This window comes from Salvia splendens, chromosome 9 (assembly GCF_004379255.2).
Source record: "Salvia splendens isolate huo1 chromosome 9, SspV2, whole genome shotgun sequence".
Taxonomy (NCBI): Eukaryota; Viridiplantae; Streptophyta; class Magnoliopsida; order Lamiales; family Lamiaceae; genus Salvia; species Salvia splendens.
Window position 1 is genome coordinate 31,978,782 of NC_056040.1, and position 22,158 is coordinate 32,000,939.

Below are 22,158 nucleotides of genomic sequence, written 5' to 3' on the forward strand. Positions count from 1 at the left end.
GGCGGCAGGCGGCTCCAGCCGCGACGGTGGCGAGCCGGAGGGAGAACGACGGCGACGGCAGCTCCACGGCTGTTGTGTGATTGCCGAGAGAGAGAAAGAAGGAAGACAGAGAGAGTATGTTGGAGAGGGAGATGAGTTTGGGCCAACATTTTATTAAGTTTGGGCCATATATTCTTTTAATTGTTGGGCCTTTTACTAATTAATTGGAACTTTACTTAAATTGATGTTGGGCTTTTCTTTTAATTGATGGGCTCACTAATTGTTTTTTTTTGAGGAATAAGGTGGGCTAAGTTTAGTCTCTTGGGCCGATAATTAAAATTTAATCGGGGAAAATTATTTAATTAATTCCCGGAAGTCTTTTGAAGAATGAATAATTTACCTAAGTATGAATTAATACTTTTTCAACGGTAAATAAATACAGAAATTAAAGTATGCGCTTAAATAATTTTTTTAGAAATTATTTTTGACGATTATGGAAAAATATGAGGAGCCAACGAAGGAAAGAACGAGCGTAAGCGGCCGACCGGCGTCGCACGCGACGCCTTGGGCGGCCGCCGAATAACCGAAAATACACGGAAATCGAGAAAGAAGATTTAAAAGAATTTAATTAGAGTGCATGCATTCTAATTATCATCGTTACCGAATTTTGATATGAATTTTATGTAATTTGCGAAAAGGTGGTTCGCACGCACGCTAAAAGTCGGAACGAGGATTGTTACGGAAAACCTAAGCTTTTGAGGTGGGCTTTATTCTTTAAAAGTTTATTCTTAAATTGATGTATTTATGGTGTGATAAGGATGATTTTACAAGTATGTCATGCCGTGTTTATGTTTTGAAACTGCCTATCTGATTGTCTACTAGAATAACACTCTACTAGACTTTGATGGTTAACGAATTCGGGTCTGACTAGGGAGTGAGTCCCTACTCGGACTAGTGCACTGATGGGGATCGTGAGCCGTCCCCTAGGTCGGCCGGTCCAGTGATCGAGTTTGTGGTCACATTCTCGTTTCACATGATGGTTCAGATATGGTATATGATGGAGGATGATGTTAGTCCGCGCGGACACTATTTTATGGAAATGGATTTATGTGCTTCTCGGTCTCTTTAAAAGAAAAACCCGGGATTCACACGATGATGGCTTGACATAACTTAAATGATAAATGTATTTCGGGCATGAGTTCACTGGGTGCATCAAGTACTCAGCCCCTGCATATGTTTTCCCTATGTGCAGGTTGAGCGATGTCGGAAGGCGGAGGATGTTGAGTGATGTTATCAAGAATTGGTCCGGTTACTATTACGTCTTCATACGTAGTAGTAACTACACTCTCAAATTGCTTCCGCTATTCAATGTCTTAAGAAACTCTGTTATTTCCGTTATTGTTGAACTCTGTTATCTTTCATTATGAGACTTGGGTTTTGAAACGTTGATTGATTTAAATGGAATTTCCTCTTTGATTGTTAAGTTGTATTGCCTTGAATTGTTTTCCCCCTTCTTCCCCGCTTCTTAAATCCCCCACGAGTCACGATTTCCCGTGCCTCCTATCCTTAGAAAGTGCGGTCGTGACAGAATGGTATCAGAGCAATTTTTCCTTCCGCTCTGGACCGAGAGTCATTTATTCAATCTAGTCTAGACTCGTTTCGCTAGACTAAAAGAGTATTCACTTAACACTCAACACTCCGTCTCACCGCGCTCAACACGAAAGAGGGCAAAAGTTGAAACGAAGCATAATAGAAGTGATAGAATGGGGTGCGAAAGGGCGCGAATTCCAAAGAACGATGAAATGACGAGAAAAGGATAACCTTGTGGAAACACGTACTTGTTGGTTTGAGTTAATAAAGTTTTCCGTTGTTTTATCGTTGTGTTCGTTTTACCACGTTGTGTATGGAAAGTTGTGTTATCGCTTTGGAAAGGTTATGTGGAGTGGTGATGGTAAAGTTGGATGTTATACTAACGTATGTGTTGAACAGAATGCCTCCCCGACGTGCAGCCGTTCACCACGAGAATGAGGCAAGCAACGAGACCCAGAGCAGTGTGGGTCCTGAAGGACAATCACAACCACCACCACCACCTCCACCACCGCCACAGCCGGAACGGAACATCGAGAAGGAGTTCCGAAAGGAACGTCCTCCCGTGTTTGACGGAATGGGAGATCCAACCAAGGCCGAGACCTGGATTCGGGCCATAGAACGCATCTTTAAGTTCTTAAGGTGCACCGACCAGGAGCGCCTATCGTGCGTGACCTATCAGCTCACCGGGTCCGCAGAGTTTTGGTGGGAGACTAAGCAGCGTACAATGACGCAAGAGCAATTGGACACCCTGACGTGGGAAGACTTTAAGGAGGAACTGTATGACAAATACATTCCAAGGAGCTACCGTAAGGCAAAGGAGGCCGAGTTCTACAACTTAAAACAGGGGCGGATGACTGTGACAGAATATGACCGTGCCCTATGTGACATGTCTCGATATGCACCCGAACAGGTAAACACAGACGAGAAGATGGCGGAGAAGTTTTGTGCCGGTCTGAGGCACGAAATCAGGATGGCTTTGGCATGCCGTGGTAGACTCTCGTATGCCGAGTCATTGTCTCGTGCATTGGACGTGGAGGAAGCGATGCCACGGGAAAGGACAGTCACACCCACTACTCCAACACCGCCGACCCCACAACAGAATTTCCGGGATAAGAGGAAATGGGACGGGAACCGCGCACCCTTTGACAACAAGAGGTTCCAGGGTACCCCAAACTCTTCCCAGGGAAAAGGAAAGCAGGCTGCTCCATTCCAAAATGGAGATTTCCGTCAGAGAGCACCTCCATGTGCCAAATGTCAGAAGAACCACATGGGAGAGTGCAGAGTCGGGACCAACATATGCTATAAGTGTGGGGGAATGGGACACTTCGCCAAGGAGTGCCCGAGCAACAACAACACTGGAGGTGGGGGAACACCGAACGGACCTCGAGGGAATCCTACACCACCTCAGCAGCAGCAGCAGCGTCGCCAACCATACCCAACTCAAGCTAGGGCCTATGCCTTGGGACGCAAGCAAGCTAAAGCCCCACAGGGAGAGCCAAAACAAGATAATCTGGCAGGTATGGGAACACTACTTGACATGCCTGTTGCTGTTCTGTTTGATACGGGTGCGTCGCACTCTTTTATATCGCACTCTTGCGTGAATGCTTTAAGACTGCCTGTTGATGAACTGGAACATAAGATGAACGTGAACTCACCAGTAGGAGGCCTTATAGAAATTTCACAGTCTTGTTCGAACATAGAACTCACGGTGGGAGAACTTAGTTTAACGGCTCACAACTTGCATGCTATGCCGATGGATAACATCGACATTATCCTGGGGATGGACTGGCTAGCTGAAAACTATGCCACTATCCGATGCCAAGAGAGAAAAATCTCGTTACAAACCCCGGGGAAGGAGCCCTCTACCTTCCACGGAATTTCGATGAATCAGCAAACTTGTGTGATATCGGCACTTCAAGCATCCACGCTGATTAGAAAGGGGCGTCCGGCCTATCTTGTGTATCTGCAAGGACATGACAAGAAAGAGAAGAAAGTTGAAGATGTGGCAGTAGTACGTGACTTTCCCGACATATTTCCCGATGCTTTGCCAGGCCCTCCGCCTGACCGACAGTTAGAGTTTACTATCGATCTGGAACCAGGAGCCGCACCAGTGTCGAAAACACCCTATAGGATGGCGCCGAAGGAGTTGGAAGAACTCAAAATCCAGCTACAAGAACTGCTGGACTTGGGTTTTATCCGACCGAGTGTGTCGCCGTGGGGAGCACCGGTACTATTTGTGAAAAAGAAAGACGGGACACTGAGGATGTGCATAGACTACCGGGAATTGAACAAGTTGACTCTCAAGAACAAGTATCCTCTGCCGAGAATTGATGACTTGTTCGACCAACTCAGGGGAGCAGGAGTATTTTTGAAAATGGATTTAAGGTCGGGATATCACCAGTTGAGGGTACGAAGGGAGGACATACCCAAAACAGCATTTCGAACGAGGTATGGGCATTATGAGTTCATAGTAATGCCGTTTGGACTGACGAATGCACCGGCGGTATTTATGGATTTAATGAATCGAGTATTCCATCCATACTTGGACAAGTTTGTTCTGGTATTCATAGATGATGTGCTGGTTTACTCGAAGGATGAAAAAGAACATGAGGAGCACCTAAGGATCACGTTGGAAACACTACGAACGGAGAAGTTGTACGCCAAGTTCAGTAAGTGTGACTTCTGGCTAAAGGAAGTGAATTTTCTGGGGCATATTGTGACGGCCGAAGGGATTCGAGTTGACCCTGCAAAGGTTGAGGCCGTACAACAGTGGAAGGCGCCAAAGACCCCAAACGAGATTCGGAGTTTCCTTGGACTGGCAGGATACTACCGGAGATTTATAGAAGGATTTTCGAAAATCGCACGGCCAATGACTCAACAACTAAAGAAGGGGACCAAGGTCAATTGGACGCCGGAGTGTGAGGCCAGCTTCCAATTGTTGAAGGAAAAGTTGACCACCGCACCTATTCTAGCCGTGCCGGAACCAGGGGTAGACTATGTGGTTTACACCGATGCATCGAAGGTTGGATTGGGGTGTGTTTTGATGCAGAATGGTAAGGTGATTGCCTATGCTTCGCGGCAGTTGAGGCCACACGAGTTGAACTACCCCACTCATGACTTAGAACTAGCGGCTGTTGTGCACGCATTGAAGATCTGGAGGCACCATCTCTATGGAGTTCGGTGTGAGATTTTTACCGATCACAAGAGCCTGAAATACTTCTTTGAACAGAAGGACTTGAATATGAGGCAACGCAGATGGCTCGAACTAGTCAAGGATTATGACTGTGGCATTAACTATCACTCAGGCAAAGCAAACGTGGTGGCGGATGCCTTGAGCCGGAAAGCTCAACCGCAGTTGGCTACTTTTCTCACTCAGGAAGCGGAGTTGATTCGCGATTTTAGCAAGATGCGACTGGAGGTAGTGAGAGCTCCGGAAACTGTGAAGGGAAAGATTGCCACCTTGGTAATTGCATCCGATCTACGGACAAGGATAATAGAAGGGCAGCGGAATGATGAAAATCTGGAGAAAATTCGACTGAGGGTGAGGAAGGGTGAACAAGAAAAGTTTAGAGAAGAAGCTGATAATGCTCTTACCTACGAGGGGAGACTGTGTGTGCCTAGTGACGATGGACTCCGAATGAAATCTTGACCGAGGCACACGAGACTCCATACACCGCTCATCCTGGAAGTACAAAGATGTACCAGGACTTGAAGGGATCATTCTGGTGGGATGGAATGAAGAGGGACATAGCTTTGTTTGTGGAAAGATGTTTGGCATGTCAACAAGTAAAAGCTTTACATCAACGACCCTATGGGAAGTTGCAACCATTGGAGATTCCGGAGTGGAAGTGGGAACATATCGCTATGGATTTTGTGACAGGTTTGCCAAAGACCCGACAAGGGAATACAGCCATTTGGGTAATCATAGATCGCCTCACCAAGAGTGCGCATTTTATACCTATCCCTATAACTCATGGGTCCGACAAACTGGCCCGGATCTATGTGAAGGAAATCATTCGATTGCATGGAGTGCCAGTAACAATCACGTCAGACAGAGATACAAGGTTTACTTCAAGGTTTTGGATGAGTCTACAACGAGAACTGGGTACACGACTGAATTTCAGTACTGCTTTCCACCCACAAACCGATGGACAGTCTGAGAGAACGATTCAAACTCTCGAGGACATGTTGAGAGCCGTGGTTCTTGACAGAGGAGAAAATTGGGAAGTTGTATTGCCGTTGATCGAGTTCGCTTACAACAACAGTTTCCAGGTGACAATAAATATGGCCCCATATGAAGCATTGTATGGGAGGAAGTGTAGATCACCACTCTACTGGGATGAGGTTGGTGAAAGAAGAATACTTGGGCCAGATTCGGTCGAGGAAATGATAGAGATCGTGCGACAAATCCGACGAAGGATAAAAGAAGCTCAAGACCGACAGAAGTCGTATGCTGATGTTCGGCGCACAGATTTACAGTTCAATTATGGAGATAAGGTGTTCTTGAAAGTATCTCCGTCGAAGGGAATAACGAGGTTTGGTGTAAATGGGAAGTTGAAGCCACGATACGTAGGGCCTTATGAAATCCTCGAGAAGGTGGGACCCGTAGCGTATAGATTGGCACTACCACCGAGTTTTGGGACTGTACATAACGTTTTTCATGTGTCACAATTACGGAAGTACATGTTCGATCCCAAACACGTGGTTCATCAAGAGGAAATGATATTGAATCCCGACTTGAGTTATGAGGAGAAACCCGAAGCTATTCTGGACAGGAAAGTGCAAGAGTTGAGGAATAAATCGATTGCGTCCGTGAAGGTACTTTGGAAACACCATGGCCACGAGGAGGCTACATGGGAACTCGAGGATAAAATGAAAGAGAAATACCCGGAGCTTTTCGCTGGAAACAAGTAAATTTCGGGACGAAATTTCTGTTAAGGTGGGTAGAATGTAACACCCGTACTTTTTAAAGTACTAATTTAATGTATATCACGAAATAATTAATAAAATTATTTCGAATTATGATGCTTCTCGATAAATGTGCTCTCGGAGAATTATGGTTATTGTGGTTAATGTGAAAAGAAGCGTGCATGTTTATATTTAATTGTGAACGTTGGAGACACGTTTAAGGTCTCGTTGAAAGATCGATGATGAAATTGCTAATCTTGAGCAAACGAAGGAATGTAGTGGGAAGGAATATATGTTTTTATGGATAACGACGCGCGTAAATCGAGGAATGGTTGAAGGAATATTATATTTGGAATAACACCAAATATAAGTTATGCCGGTAAACGTACATTAATTTTGGTTGTGAAGAACGAAGATAACAAAATAAATAAAGACCCGTGAATTTTAATTAACGAGGGAAAATGCGGAAAAAATAAACTATGAATTTATTTTGGACTTTTCAAAATAAATTTGAAGTCCAATTAAAAATAAGATAATTTGGATTTTAATTACTCTTTAAAATCCATCAAGTAGTAGTTTTTTTTTTGGGCTTGCAACTTATTTATTTCTTTAGCCCAATGGAAATTAAATCATGGAAGCCCAAGTGGATTTTAATTTTAGTGGATCAAGCCCAAGTCTTTTTCCTTTTCTTTTCCTTTTTCTTTCTTTTTCTTCTTCTTTCCTCCTCATGGCCGACGGCCCTATTCTTCATGGGAGACTCTCCAAGTTCTCACCCTTCCATCTCCCACCATCCCAAGAGTCACCACCACTCCTTCATTACCCTCCTCACTAACTCCTCTCATCATTCACACTTCAAAAAAAAAAAGAGAGAGAGAGAAGGGCTGAGAGAAGTCGACGGGAAGGAGAGGGGAGAAGAAGGAGTTGGTTTCATTTTTTTTCAACCACATCAAGTTTAAGCTCTTGAGGTATACCATTTCTTCCATCCTCAAAGCATGAATTGTTTACTAACTTTGCATGCATATAGCCTTGATTTTATTTTCATAACCAAGCTATGAATAATCCGTAAGAATCAACCAAACGATCGCCGCGCGTAACCGAAACTAAGAAAGAACGTAACTTTATAAACATAACGTATGTTGCGGGATGTTTCGGAGTCGTTTCGGAAGAGGAGAAGCCGCCGCCGGCGACGGGCAGCGGCGGACAGCCGTTTGACGTCTTCCCGACGGCAGGCATCTCAAGTTGCGACGGGAGGCAGCAGCGGCAGTGGCGCGACGGCGAGACAGCAGCTCCCGGAGTGGCGAGGCAGCAGCTCCAGCCGCACGGCAGCGGCGACGTGGACTCTCCTCCGCGGCAGCAGCTCCCGCCGGCGAGCAGCGAAGACAGCAGCCTCCTCGGCGGCTCCAGCTGCGGCGGCAGGCGGCTCCAGCCGCGACGGTGGCGAGCCAGAGGGAGAACGACGGCGACGGCAGCTCCACGGCTGTTGTGTGATTGCCGAGAGAGAGAAAGAAGGAAGAGAGAGAGAGTATGTTGGAGAGGGAGATGAGTTTGGGCCAACATTTTATTAAGTTTGGGCCATATATTCTTTTAATTGTTGGGCCTTTTACTAATTAATTGGAACTTTACTTAAATTGATGTTGGGCTTTTCTTTTAATTGATGGGCTCACTAATTGTTTTTTTTTTTGAGGAATAAGGTGGGCTAAGTTTAGTCTCTTGGGCCGATAATTAAAATTTAATCGGGGAAAATTATTTAATTAATTCCCGGAAGACTTTTGAAGAATGAATAATTTACCTAAGTATGAATTAATACTTTTTCAACGGTAAATAAATACAGAAATTAAAGTATGCGCTTAAATAATTTTTTTAGAAATTATTTTCGACGATTATGGAAAAATATGAGGAGCCAACGAAGGAAAGAACGAGCGTAAGCGGCCGACCGGCGTCGCACGCGACGCCTTGGGCGGCCGCCGAATAACCGAAAATACACGGAAATCGAGAAAGAAGATTTAAAAGAATTTAATTAGAGTGCATGCATTCTAATTATCATCGTTACCGAATTTTGATATGAATTTTATGTAATTTGCGAAAAGGTGGTTCGCACGCACGCTAAAAGTCGGAACGAGGATTGTTACGGAAAACCTAAGCTTTTGAGGTGGGCTTTATTCTTTAAAAGTTTATTCTTAAATTGATGTATTTATGGTGTGATAAGGATGATTTTACAAGTATGTCATGCCGTGTTTATGTTTTGAAACTGCCTATCTGATTGTCTACTAGAATAACACTCTACTAGACTTTGATGGTTAACGAATTCGGGTCTGACTAGGGAGTGAGTCCCTACTCGGACTAGTGCACTGATGGGGATCGTGAGCCGTCCCCTAGGTCGGCCGGTCCAGTGATCGAGTTTGTGGTCACATTCTCGTTTCACATGATGGTTCAGATATGGTATATGATGGAGGATGATGTTAGTCCGCGCGGACACTATTTTATGGAAATGGATTTATGTGCTTCTCGGTCTCTTTAAAAGAAAAACCCGGGATTCACACGATGATGGCTTGACATAACTTAAATGATAAATGTATTTCGGGCATGAGTTCACTGGGTGCATCAAGTACTCAGCCCCTGCATATGTTTTCCCTATGTGCAGGTTGAGCGATGTCGGAAGGCGGAGGATGTTGAGTGATGTTATCAAGAATTGGTCCGGTTACTATTACGTCTTCATACGTAGTAGTAACTACACTCTCAAATTGCTTCCGCTATTCAATGTCTTAAGAAACTCTGTTATTTCCGTTATTGTTGAACTCTGTTATCTTTCATTATGAGACTTGGGTTTTGAAACGTTGATTGATTTAAATGGAATTTCCTCTTTGATTGTTAAGTTGTATTGCCTTGAATTGTTTTCCCCCTTCTTCCCCGCTTCTTAAATCCCCCACGAGTCACGATTTCCCGTGCCTCCTATCCTTAGGAAGTGCGGTCGTGACATAAATTCATTCTAAACAAGACTGTATCAATAAAACAAAATCTCTAACTGAAGGGGTTTGGCAGCGGAAGCGTGCAGAAATATCCGATCACATGAATTTGATCTATTTAGCAGATTATTCAGACAAATTCTATTCGCGCAATTATCACATGTATCATGCTCATAACTTGAATTAAAACATGCTTTAGTATATAAAATCCCTAAAACATGCTTACTACGGAATTAGCCAATTTACCTCGTTGATTCAATCAAGAATCGATGATGGCTTGCTCCGTCTCCACGTGAAGATCTTCAATACAAGACCTCGGATCTTCTGACTGGTGTCCCGGACTATACGCTGATATTTGTGTGGGCAAATCTCACCAACGTACTAGGACTCGAATAATGGAAGACAGAAACTGCTCACGGAGGAGGCACAAATTTCGAACTCTCTCTCTAGAGGGGGACAAAATTTTTATGTTGAAAAAGTGTTTTCTGTCTCCTTTATTCTCCTATTTATATTAAGTCACAAATTGGGCCCAGTCAGGGACCTAAGGAAGAATTGGATCAGGCCTCACCCAATTAGCTTTTTACTAATTAAATTGAACCCACAATTTAATATAAGCTTATATTGGAATATTACAAGCAGCCACTACAGAAGTAATATTGCACTGCCTTTCCAAATCCGAAATTAAAAGTATTCCGGGTTTCCTTTATTTGCGTTCAATTCATTTCCCGCGCTTAAGATAGAAATATACATTAATTAATTAATGTCTGCTATGGACTTAATTAATCAACATATTTAATCTCCAAGAGTGGACTTAGCAAGAAACTCTTATTTATTATTCATAGAGTAATCAAACTCCAACTAGCTAGGTTCTGAATAATAAAACCTTGTTTCGAGCTCCTCTTGTGGATGTTATCAAACGAGACTCTCCTCGCGCACGATTCAACGTAATAGCAATCCTAGCACCGCTAGATAATGATCACCACTACCCAATATACCTGGATCGTTGGGTTACGAAAAACCCGCACCTTTGGTAAGTCAAAGTAGTAGATACTCAATATCGTATGCTCAATGCTAACGTACATTGATTAAGAAATTATCATCAAGACCTCGTCTTTCAGTAGATAGCATAAAGACTCGTCTTGCTGTTAGATCCATTCAATGCTATACCACACCAACGTCATCTTATTTCAATAAGGCTTAGAAATAATCGGACTGACATTGCAACCTTTCACGATAGGTAGTCTAGGCCTATCTGGGTTGTGAAATTCTTCTTTTTCTTTATTCAGAACTGACCGTGTTACCTTAAAGTGGACGACGCTCACAACCGGTCTACTAGAACAAAGACTTAGACTTTGTTACGTTCTTATACATTTAAATATGCAATAAACAACCATTAAATGTAAAACATAACAACATTATGACAAAAATAATCTGTTTTATTCATTGGAAAATAACAAGTAGAGTTTTACAGTATCCAATCACTCGAAAGGTGATTTCTAGTATACAAAACCCTAACACTAACATCAAAACAAAACAATAAAGTGAGCATAAATAAATAGCTCCTAGTGCAACAACTGCCCAACTAGATGTAGATCTCTCCTTTAGAAGTTGCATTGTTATCTAAGCCATTGTCTATATAAGATGTCAATCCGACTTACAATGCATCTTCTCTTTGCCTTTTCACCTAATTTTTCTTGCCTTTCTTGCTTTCAGCAGGCATTGATGACAATTCAGCTCTTCCCTCTTTCCATTGCTAGTCTTCTGTTCGATTGAACTAAGACATAGGAAAGATACAACCTTAATGAATTTGTCAAGTATCATGTTATCTTCCTCCAATAGTAATAAAGTGAATATAATGCCAAAGGTTTCCAATTTTCCAGTAACAACCTTCATATAATCACTTCCTATTACATTTGGCGATGAACTGAGTGTAGAAACTATTTGAGTAACTGAATCAGAAGATTCATCAAAACTTTCTATCTCTTTTGGATGTTCCAATAGAATCTGGACAACGTCCTCATTGGATATTCATTTATCATCGGTATAAACCAAGACTTGTCTCACTACTTAAAAGAAAGTAGTTTGACCTTCTTCCTCAAAGAACTTATCGAGTACATGCATAAAATGCATTCTCAAACTTTCTTTGTAGAATTTTGTCGAGGAAATGGAGGACATGAATTAGTGAGTACAAACTTTAAGTTTTCAGCAATGAGAATCTTATCCATTTAATATTTCCAGTCTACATAATTTTGGCCTTCGAGTTTGATTTCTTTAAGGTTCGCAGACATTATTAAGAATTTGGCTGAGAAGAAATAAAACTATATATCACATACTATGCTTAATACATAATCGCAAACAACCACAAAACAATTTATGTATCTCGCAACCGTGAAAACCAAAATAAGTACGCCTCTAGGGAGGTCATACAAATTCGAATTCCCACAATTTCCTGGTCACAATACCGACTGATAGTCCAGAGACCACTAAGGTGGCATGGCCGCCAAATATTACCTAACCATTTACCATAAATATTTGCATCTAGGAATTTCATTTCTGTTTTGATACTCCTTCTAGGGAAGGTCTTACGCCACTAACAAAATTCCATAGCTATCTTATAAATATGCTTAAACATACGAACTTGCAATTTCGTAGGATTATGGCTCCCACTAGGGTGGGTCGCGATAATATTAGAAACAAGCTTCTAGTTTAAGCAACCTACTATAAAGAAGTCTAATCTTATGAACTTGCTATTTCATGGGATTATTGCTCCCACTAAGGTGGGTCACGATAAATTAGAAACTGCTTCATATATAGACCAATTTATGGAGACCATATACAACACAATGTTGTAATTATCGCTTAGTCATTTTAAATATGGCTTTTGCATAATTATCACATAAGTAGATAAGGCAAATAATCCACTTAAAACATATTAACACCAAATAAATAGATAAATCCATTTTATTCATGGTGATTAATCACACTGGATAATTATTGAAATTATTTAATAAATCTAGAGAGATTTAAATAAATAATTAATTCCTTATCTTATCCAAAATATGAATTTCGGATTTGATAAATTTATCTTGGATAATGACTATCCAAATTAATTTAGGATTTATCTAGACAGTGTTAACTATCTAAATCCATTTAGGATCATTCTAGATTTTATTTCGATAAAATCAAATCCTTCAATTCAAGATAACGTTGATATAGCATTATCATTATTTAAATCGTTCTAGGATATTACTAGATAGAAACTATTCCATCATAATCCATGCGATAAATAAAATCCAATCAACTAAGATTTATACAAATCTTAATTCTATTTAGGATACACAACTAGAATATATCAAACATTACTTAGGATATCTTGGATAAATTAATTTATCTAAATCCAATTAAATAAGGATTTTCTTATATATCATCTTTATCCTAATCTATCTAGGATATAAATCCAAAAGACAAGGATAACTTGGATTAATGCTTATTTTAATCCATCTAAGATTTGTCTTAATAGAATTAAATCTATTCAAATCCATAGGATAAAATAAATTAATATAAATCTTTATCATAATTCATCTAGGAATTATCTTGGAGTAAATCCATATAAATCCATAGAATAAGATAACATTATATTATAATTATTCAAATCTATCCAAGATTTATCTAGGAACAAATCCATATAAATCTACAAGATAAGAACAAAATATTATATTATCACTATCCAAATCCATCTAAAACATATATGAATAAATTCATATAAATTCATAGGATAAGAATAAAATAATATTATCATTTTCTAAATCCAACTAGGATTCATCGAGGAATAAATCTATAGAAATCCATAGTATATAGGAAAAATTAGATTGTAATTATCCAAATTTAACTAGGATTCATCTAGGAATTAAAATCCCTCCAAATCTTTAAAATAAGGAAAGAATCTAATTAATCCATGATTTAATTAATAATCAAATCCATATAATATATAAAATCCACAAAAGATATATTCAAATCTTATTTTCATATGTATCTTGAATTATTTCCAAAATTGAATCCAAGGATTTGGAAACCTAATCAAATTTGGAAAGCGAAGGCACGGAACGAGGCGATGCGACGTCGCACGTGTTCCACCCGCGCGAGCGTCGTGCATAGGGTAAACCCTAATCATGGTGCTTCTGACTCCCACTGAGCCCGCCGCCTATGCATCGTCTCTCATCTCAGCGGCCGCTGCTGGACTCTTCGACGCTATTGCGTCGATATCACAGCTCTGGCGTTGTACTGCTGGATGCCGTCGTCGCTGCTGTCACTGCGTCGTCGCTGCTGCGACGTCACTGCAGCTGCCTCGTTTCTGTCGCTTTGCGGTATACCGACGCGGCTGTCGCTGCGTCGTCGTACCCGCCGCTGCCCGATCCCCGCTGCTGCGTCGTCGTCGCTAATGCGACGTTGTCGTCTCTGCAGTGGCTGCGACAACAGCTTCCTCCGGGCCTGGAAACTGCCTACAAAAATGGCTCCCACTCGAACTGCTGTCGCCGCCGACACGCATCGTTAGTTGCCCTCGCCATAGCTGCTGGAGTTCACCGAGTCTCAGCCACGACGCGCTGGTCAGATTCCTTGCGGATATCTCCGCAAAATCATGAAGCGACCGTTTTGATTCTCCATTAGCAAACAATTGAAACAATTGAAACAAATTCACGTACATGAATTACGTATCCAACAATCCCAATCTATTAATCATCATTATATGCAATGATTATCCAAATAATGAATCAACAAATATTGACAACTAATAAACATGGTTTGGCGTAGTAATACCGACGCGATGTTTCGTTCTTATGTTATATTTAACCAACAAAATAACAACCAAGCAACGAATACAAGCATTCAAGCAACTCACGTAACATGAAATTAATCCACATAATCAGAGCCAAAAATTGGCTCTGATACCAATTGCTGGGGTTCGGAGCCCCTTGCACAGCGGAAGTCATGCATTCACAAATAAATCATACATACAGATCTATTTGACCGATTATGGGATTATTAACTACATGTTAAACACAGAATTGCATCCAAGAACGCACATAATTCATGTAAAAGGAATTAAAACCAAAAACATGAATTCCTATGGTTTAGAATTACCGATCTGATACTCCAAAGAATCGTCGATTGCTTGCGCCTTCTCCACGTGATGTTCTTCGTACTCAACCACGAATCTTCTAATCTGTATCCCGAACTCAGAATCTAACCTTTAGGTGGGCAAAGCTTGTCAGAATCGAAAGGGGCTTGATTAGAAAGAAGACAGAATTTCAGATCTTGAGAGAACTGAAAAAATCGTTCCTTCTGGAGAGAGAGGAACGAAATTTTTGAAAAATTAATTAATTTGTCTTCTCCCTAATCTCCTTTGTATATAGAGTTATGATGGGCCAGATTAGGGATAAATGGAGGTCGGACTTGGGCCAAACCTGTTGGACTTTTACTAATTAAATTGAGCCCCAATTTAATACAAGTCCAACAGAATATTATTATCAGCCACTACAATAAAATAATATTGACTGCCCGTCCAATCCCAAATTACGAGTAATCCGGGCTTTACCTCTCTAATTTATTATTTCCGGTGTTTAAGATATAAATATCCATTAATTAATTTAAGCCTCCTATTTGACTTTAATTAATTAATATCTTTTTCCAAGAGTTGTCTAGTTCAAAATCTTTATTTATTATTCTGGAATAAATTCCAACCAGCCGGGTTTCTGAATAATAAAACCTTTTTCGAACACCTCTTGAGGATATTATCAAACTGGACTCACCCAGCACACGATTCATTGCAATAACAATACTAGCACCTCTAGACATTAATCACCACTACCCAAGATATCAGGATTCTTGGATTGCGAAAAATCCGCACCATTTGATAAATCAAAGTAGTGCATAATCAATATCGTATGCTCAATGTTATATCAACAATGATTAAGAAATAACAATCACCGAGACCTCGTCTTTCAGTAAATAGCAAGAAAGACTTATCTCAACTGTTAGATCCTTCAGTGCTATACCACACCAGTGTCGTTTATTTCCTAAGGTAAGGAAATATGCGGACTGACACTGCAACCTTTCACGATAGGTAGCCAAAGTTTATTTAGGTTGTGAAATTTTATTTCTCTTCTACAAATGACCGACTGCGCACCTTATGTGAACGTCGTTCACGACCAGTCTACTATGCAGAAGAATTAGACTTATTTGCTTCTTATACATTTAAATGTTTGAGAAACATCTTATAAATGCATAAGCAAACACCAATGCGATAAAATTAATTCTTCTCGCCTTGGGTTAAAAGTGAATTGTAGAGTTTATTGTATACAAGTAATTCTATCCGTGCAACATGCTCGAAATTTTTATGAGGTGTCTTGAAGGCTTTGCCTTTTGGAGTCCATTTTCCTATCCTATAAATAGGTAGGATTTGGAAGAAGAGATACAACAACTCAAAACAATTCGCTTTTCCCACTTTTAGCTCTCAAGCATTCTAGTTTGCATTCTAGGAGCATTGTCTAGCTCGATTCTCGGAACTCCGTCAAGTTCGCCGGTGCCTAGCGGGTTTGAGGTGCTTCTACACGCTATGAGGAAGTCGTTTTATCTTTGGGGGCAATACGTCATTCCGTGAGCACTAGCCGGGGAGTAATTAGTCTTGCGGAAAGAGGGCTTTCCTCGACTCGACTTATAGTTCGGTTTGTTTTTTATTTCCGTTGTAATTTTCATTCCCTTTTTGTTGTCAAATTCCGTTCAATTGTAATAGTTAGAGTACCGCCTGTATATGGCTTGGGAATTTTATCCCATTATTTCTAACAAGAAAAAGCTGGAATACTACTAATCTCCATAATTTTTTATATATTACCTTTTGCATTATTTTTAGATTACAAATCACTAGATGTTCATGGAGTTTTTTTTTGAAATGAGGCACCATATAATTTTTTGTATTTAACCTTTTGAAATATATTTTGCTTAACTACTCATCTTTATTTAATAAAATATTAAAAATTCAATATTTGTACTTGAATAAGGAAAACGAATTCGTATAAGTTTGGATTCTATACCTCTAAATTTATCTATCTAATTCGGCCCAAACAAAGAGAGCTCAACATCTAAATACAAGTTAAACAATTAAATAAAGGAAGAATAAAGTAGAAAAGGAAAAATATAAAGAGACGAAGAGAGAGTAAAGTAGAGAGTAAAGTAGAAGAGAATAAATGAGTTGTTTTATAAAATAACCCTACGACCCAACTACATAGAGCCGGAGGGAGTACCAGACAAATGTGTCATTCTTTTCAGATAATCTGTTTAATAAAATAGGGAGTATTTATTTTAATCATATTTTGTACGAATGCTTTTTCATTTGTTTATAAGCAAATGAATGTTTACATTCCATGTAAATATGATTTTCTCATTCCCAGTTCAATTAATTAGACCAAATTTTACATCTTAAATAGAAGTGATAAGGTGTGGAAACATATGCAAAATCAATACAATATCATGGTTGAAGACACCTCAAAACAACAACTCCATTTACAATTGCTCTCAAATCATAAAATATACATTCCTAAAATCAGACAGTTGGCAAACAAGATATACAAAATCATACTACTAATATGTAGGAACTCTATATAAGCTCTATGCTTACAAAACTACAACACTTGCCTCCAATAAACACAGCAATCAACATTCACACTAAGGGTGCCGTGCGTTCCTGAAAAATTCATCACCAAACTGTTATACTATTGCTCGAATACATCACCCTAATTGAATTATTGCTACCAACCAAGTTTTCAAAAACGATTGGCAAGCAACGTACCTCATGGAATGCGTATGAGACCCAACAACGGCTCCTCTTGTAGCGCTAGGGCGTCTGTTCCTTTGGTCTTGTTCATTGCCGGTGCGTACAGCAGCGACTTCCTTCTCCATGGCAGCTACTTCTCTCCGCATCTTCTTGGCCTCGACTTCCATTGCCTTGTTCAACATTTCAACCCTTTTGGCCAGCATCTGATCATGGGAAAAACAGTTCAGAGAGAGTGGGTAGGCAGGGGAGGGGAGGGGATGGGATGGGATGGGGTGTGCAGGGTGTAATTAAACCACTAATTTAGTGATCACCAGACCTCAATCGCATCATCTTTGTCCTTGAGGCTTTGATCTTTCTCATGGCAAAATTTCCGCAGTGTAATAACCTCTTTCTGCAGCATATCATATAGCATCCCAGAAACAGAGTCTTCATATCCATTTGCCAGCTTTTCAGTTAAGATAACTCCATTCCCATTCTCACAAGGATGAGTTGTTACATTGTTTGGTGGGGTGTCTTTTCCATTGGTAAGTCGTCTGTCTTTCTCGTTCACATCCATTACCCTCCTGTCACCATTGGATAGCTCACCATCACTTTCAAATGAACTTGATGAATCTCTTTCCAGCTTTAACAGTGAACTCGCATTAATGATCCGGGACGAAGCTGATAAGCCCCCTTTTCTAGACAGAATTCCATTTGATGATGGTTTCGATAAGTTCTCAGATCCACCAAGTGATTGCCTGCGCAAAGCTCCATTGCTCATACTTCTTCCTTGTGGTGCAGCACGATTTATACCATTTGGATGCCCTTTAAGCCTTTCCTCTAAAACTTTAAAGCGTAAATGGTATTTTTCCTGGTAGCATATGAAGAAGATCGAGATTAGATCAATATCTCAAATTATCGCAGCAGAATGAACAAGGATTATGTATGGGTATATTCACCTTCAGTTGTGCTTCCGCCTTAGCAGCACGTTCCGCAATAGCCAGCTTATCTTTCAGCTGCTGCATTTCTCCCTGTTTCAGTCCCATTAAGTCCAAATTAATTAATGTATGGTACTAGCATGCTATTCAACATGATTAATCAGCTAAATCACTTAAACTAAGCATTATATTTAATGAGGCAATGCAGGGGAACCTGATAGAATTTTCTTTCTTCAAGCCACTGCTTCACTGGCATTACTTTGTCACTTGCATCTTTCCAATCGTTAGCAACAACAACAGCTACACGGTTCGCTGATACCTTAGCACGTGCTAGTTCACGGTCTAGGATTCTTTTTTCTTCCTGTTCAAGCTAGGCAATTAGCAACACCTCAAGAAAAATACAACATGCCACAGGCTAAAATGAATCGAACTAATTGTTACTTACATTTATCTCTTGCACTTTTTTCTGGTATTCACGTACAGCGTTGGCAGCAGCACCCCCAGCCAAAACAGCCTCCTCAAGCTCACGAACGGTTTGTGTCAGCTTCTCGACCTCAGAAACCTTTTGTCTGTGCATTTTGTCCAATATTCTATTCTCTTCCTGATGTGATATCATAAGCGTATGTATCAGAAATCAAAACCAGAACTTAATATCATACCTTCATTAGAGTATTATGTAAACATAAAATGGTATAAAGTAGAAAAACCTGGCATATCTCAATCTGTTTACCCAAATCCTGGTTTTTGTTCTGCAAATCATCAACCATGGACGCTTTTGCTAGAGCAATTTGAACAGTACGTTCTGCTTCTAACAGAGCAGCCTCTTTTGATTTAGTAAGTCGATCAAGAGCTCTGTTGTCCTCCTGTAGCTTTGCTACCTACGCAACATTTAGTATTTTTAGTCAGAAACCTTTATGGATCAATCTTAACATACAGCAGTAATAGAAGGTTCATCTGCGGAGTAATATTTAGAATACTAAATGCTAGAGGAATTCAAAGTGACCCAGCCGAGCACCTCCATTCTGGTAAGCTTTAACTCAGCCTCCAGAGGTGCGATGATTGCCTCAATGGGAGGCATCTCGTCATCTTTCTGTGCCGCATGCACTCTTCGAAGAGTGGCTTCTGCAGCAAATTGAGCAGCCAAAGCAGCTTTTTTCTCCTCATTGATTTTCTTGATTTCTAGATTCTGAAATTCACAAGGAATAATATAACCTTATATTAAATGGACGTTATAAATTAATATTTCAAGAAGTTAATACTGTGAATTCAGAAACTGTTGTCATACCTTGCTTTCAAGTTGCAATTCTGCAGCTTTTAACTTTGCATCTACTTTCTTAAGCTCTTCAGTTAGCTACAGAAACACAATAAGGTTTTATCAGACCATCCCTCAAAAAAAAAAGCGTATTATTTATGTTCTTGAAAAAAATCAGAACACCACCACACGTATAGTGTAAAGAGTAAAAGAACAAAAGAACAACAGTCAGGGGGAAGCCCAGTAGTAATAACTAATGAGTGCAAAATAGTTATCCACGAGAAAAAAACTGCTAGAGGTTGTTCTTAAATATTCTGTTTCGAGAATCAAATCAATCCCGAGCAACCTTCCGCCACACCAACAATATGTTGCACAGTAAACGACAATGACAAGATACAGCCCAATCAACTGTTTAACCAGTGAACAAAAGCTTCAACCACATCCACTTCCTCCCTTGTGATCCAAGCATCCAAGTTCCACCCACATGCTACCTCCAAGATATTATTCAGAAATAAACAATTCCAGAGTGTATCTTTCATATATCACGTTGGTGGACCTCTTAGAATGTGGCCAGAAAATATGAAAACTTCAACATTATATATGTAAGAGTACCTCTTCGACTGCCTTCTCCTTGAGGCGTTCTGAATACTTTAATGCTTTGATTTCTGCATGTGCCTCTCCCAATTCACGGTCCTTCTCTGAGTATTGCAGTATAATTTAATAAGAATTCCACAAGCCAAGATATACTTGCTTTACCACTGAGCAAAACATATTCAAGCTGAATCACACTATCCTTAAAATTAAAAAAGATAAAGGCTATTTGCATGATTCAAGCTTCAGAATCTTCACAAATAATTGAATAGCACAACCATCAAGTGTTTAACCTTTTCCAGCAATTTTACACCATACCAAATGCAAGTTATGTTTGGGACCATGTTTTCTGTTCATATGGAGAATAAAAATGATGGTGATATTGCCATCAGTGAAGTACTAGTGATCCTCACCGCCTTCAATGAGAGGGCTGAAACGTGAAGCATATCATTGTTTCAAGCACATACGATTCAATCTAGAATCTAGTCAATCTACCAATTTATCACAAACAGCAATTTTAGATTATATATTTTCAGAACTGCGGCACACACCCTATGCAAATTGCAAAAACACCGCAATTATATCATCAACCCTGTAAAGACGATAGCAGCCACAGATTTACAACAAATCCAAATCGGCAATCTTAAAATCTCACTTCGAATGCTGCTCAAAATCCATACTTCGACAGACCAAGGACCACAACTAAGTGGAGAGAAGATGAGCCAATAAAGCCAAACAATATGTTTCTTATTCAAAAAAAAATGAAAGAGGCTATCATTAATATTGAAATGATACAAAAATACAAAATCTGATGAATCCCATAAGCAACATGCAGTGGGGACTAGAGAATTGACTTTACGTTCACTCATTCAGAGCAAAAGGTCCACTGCCCACACAACCACATGCTGCACCCGTTTCTTTTTTTTTCCCTTCTATTCCTATCTTTAGCTATACGTAATAACAGTCACAATCTGTATTTTACAAGAAAATCTAGCTTAATTAGACTTAAAAAGCTTTAAATATTCGACTTCAAATAAAAAAAACATTAGACAAAATGAACTTGTAACCATTCAAATGATCTTGGTAAAACAAAAAAACTAGATTAAAGATGTTGTTTCAGGGGGAAAAGAATAGCCCTTTCATATGAAGAAAACATCATATCTTAATAGAAATATGCAGATAGCACAATTTCAACATTCATAGCTCTCATAATTACTTGTGTATCTTATTTTAAAATTAATACTACATTCTGTTTAAGTAATAGACTGATGCGTCTTCTGATTACCGGAGACCATAAATTCATCTTATAGATAATCTATTGTTCGAAGCGTTACTAGATTTTGTATGATTAAAATCAGAAGTTATCATAAAAAATGGAAGGATTTAAAAGACTAGTTTTACCGAAATCAGTGAATCAGAAACATAAAAATAAAATAAAATAGAGATTTAGCGAAAAACGAAATTTGAAAACCATGACATACCTCGAACTTCGTTTTCGAGGCGAGTGAGCTCGACGCGCACCGGATCGGAGCCATGCAATAGAGTAATGATGTCGTCGGAGTCGGAGCCAGCTCGGGAGATGGCAGCGGCTGGCTTCTTCTTAGCCTTGAAGGAGGCCGACGAGGTGAGAGCTTCTCCATTGACGCAATTTTGATAGCTCCCCATAGCTTAATCAGAAATTGAAAATCAAACAATAGAATCGGAGACTGTTTAATTTTGTGTATTTGTTGTGATTTTGGTGTAGAGAGAGAAAGTGAGGGATGGGTTTGAATTGATTATATAGATCATAGATAAAGCTAATGCAATTAAGCTTCTCCTTTGGCCCACAATCATTTAAGTGAAAGTTTAGAGAGTCTGACACCGTATATCTTATCAAAATTATCAAATCGTATATTGTATCAATAATTCGCTACGAAATATTATACATTTACTTTTATGGAAAATTCGATAGCTGAATTTTTGGTATGATATGCTTCCTATACTATATTTTTGGCATGCCGTATCGAAATTTGGTATACCACAGTTTCATGGCTTATCAGACTTTATTACAGTATACCGCAATCCCATTGTATTCTAAGGTACTTATCCGTCTCTTACCGTCTCATCTCTTAACTGTTCATGGGTCCCACT

General features: G+C 39.8%; 1 protein-coding gene across 1 annotated transcript; it reads right to left on the bottom strand.

Annotated features, from left to right (window-relative positions):
- Nucleotides 1-16,982: 16,982 nt before the first annotated feature.
- On the bottom strand, nt 16,983-21,810 carry LOC121748997 (microtubule-associated protein 70-2-like). Its single transcript, XM_042143605.1, has 11 exons — nt 21,510-21,810; nt 20,050-20,135; nt 19,471-19,536; nt 19,201-19,371; nt 18,893-19,063; nt 18,631-18,786; nt 18,400-18,546; nt 18,207-18,278; nt 17,585-18,118; nt 17,284-17,471; nt 16,983-17,178 (listed from the first exon to the last, which is right to left on the bottom strand). Exons 1-11 carry the CDS (start codon nt 21,691-21,693, stop codon nt 17,160-17,162), a joined length of 1,794 nt encoding a protein of 597 aa, XP_041999539.1. The 5' UTR covers nt 21,694-21,810; the 3' UTR covers nt 16,983-17,159.
- Between the last annotated feature and the right edge of the window lie 348 nt (nt 21,811-22,158).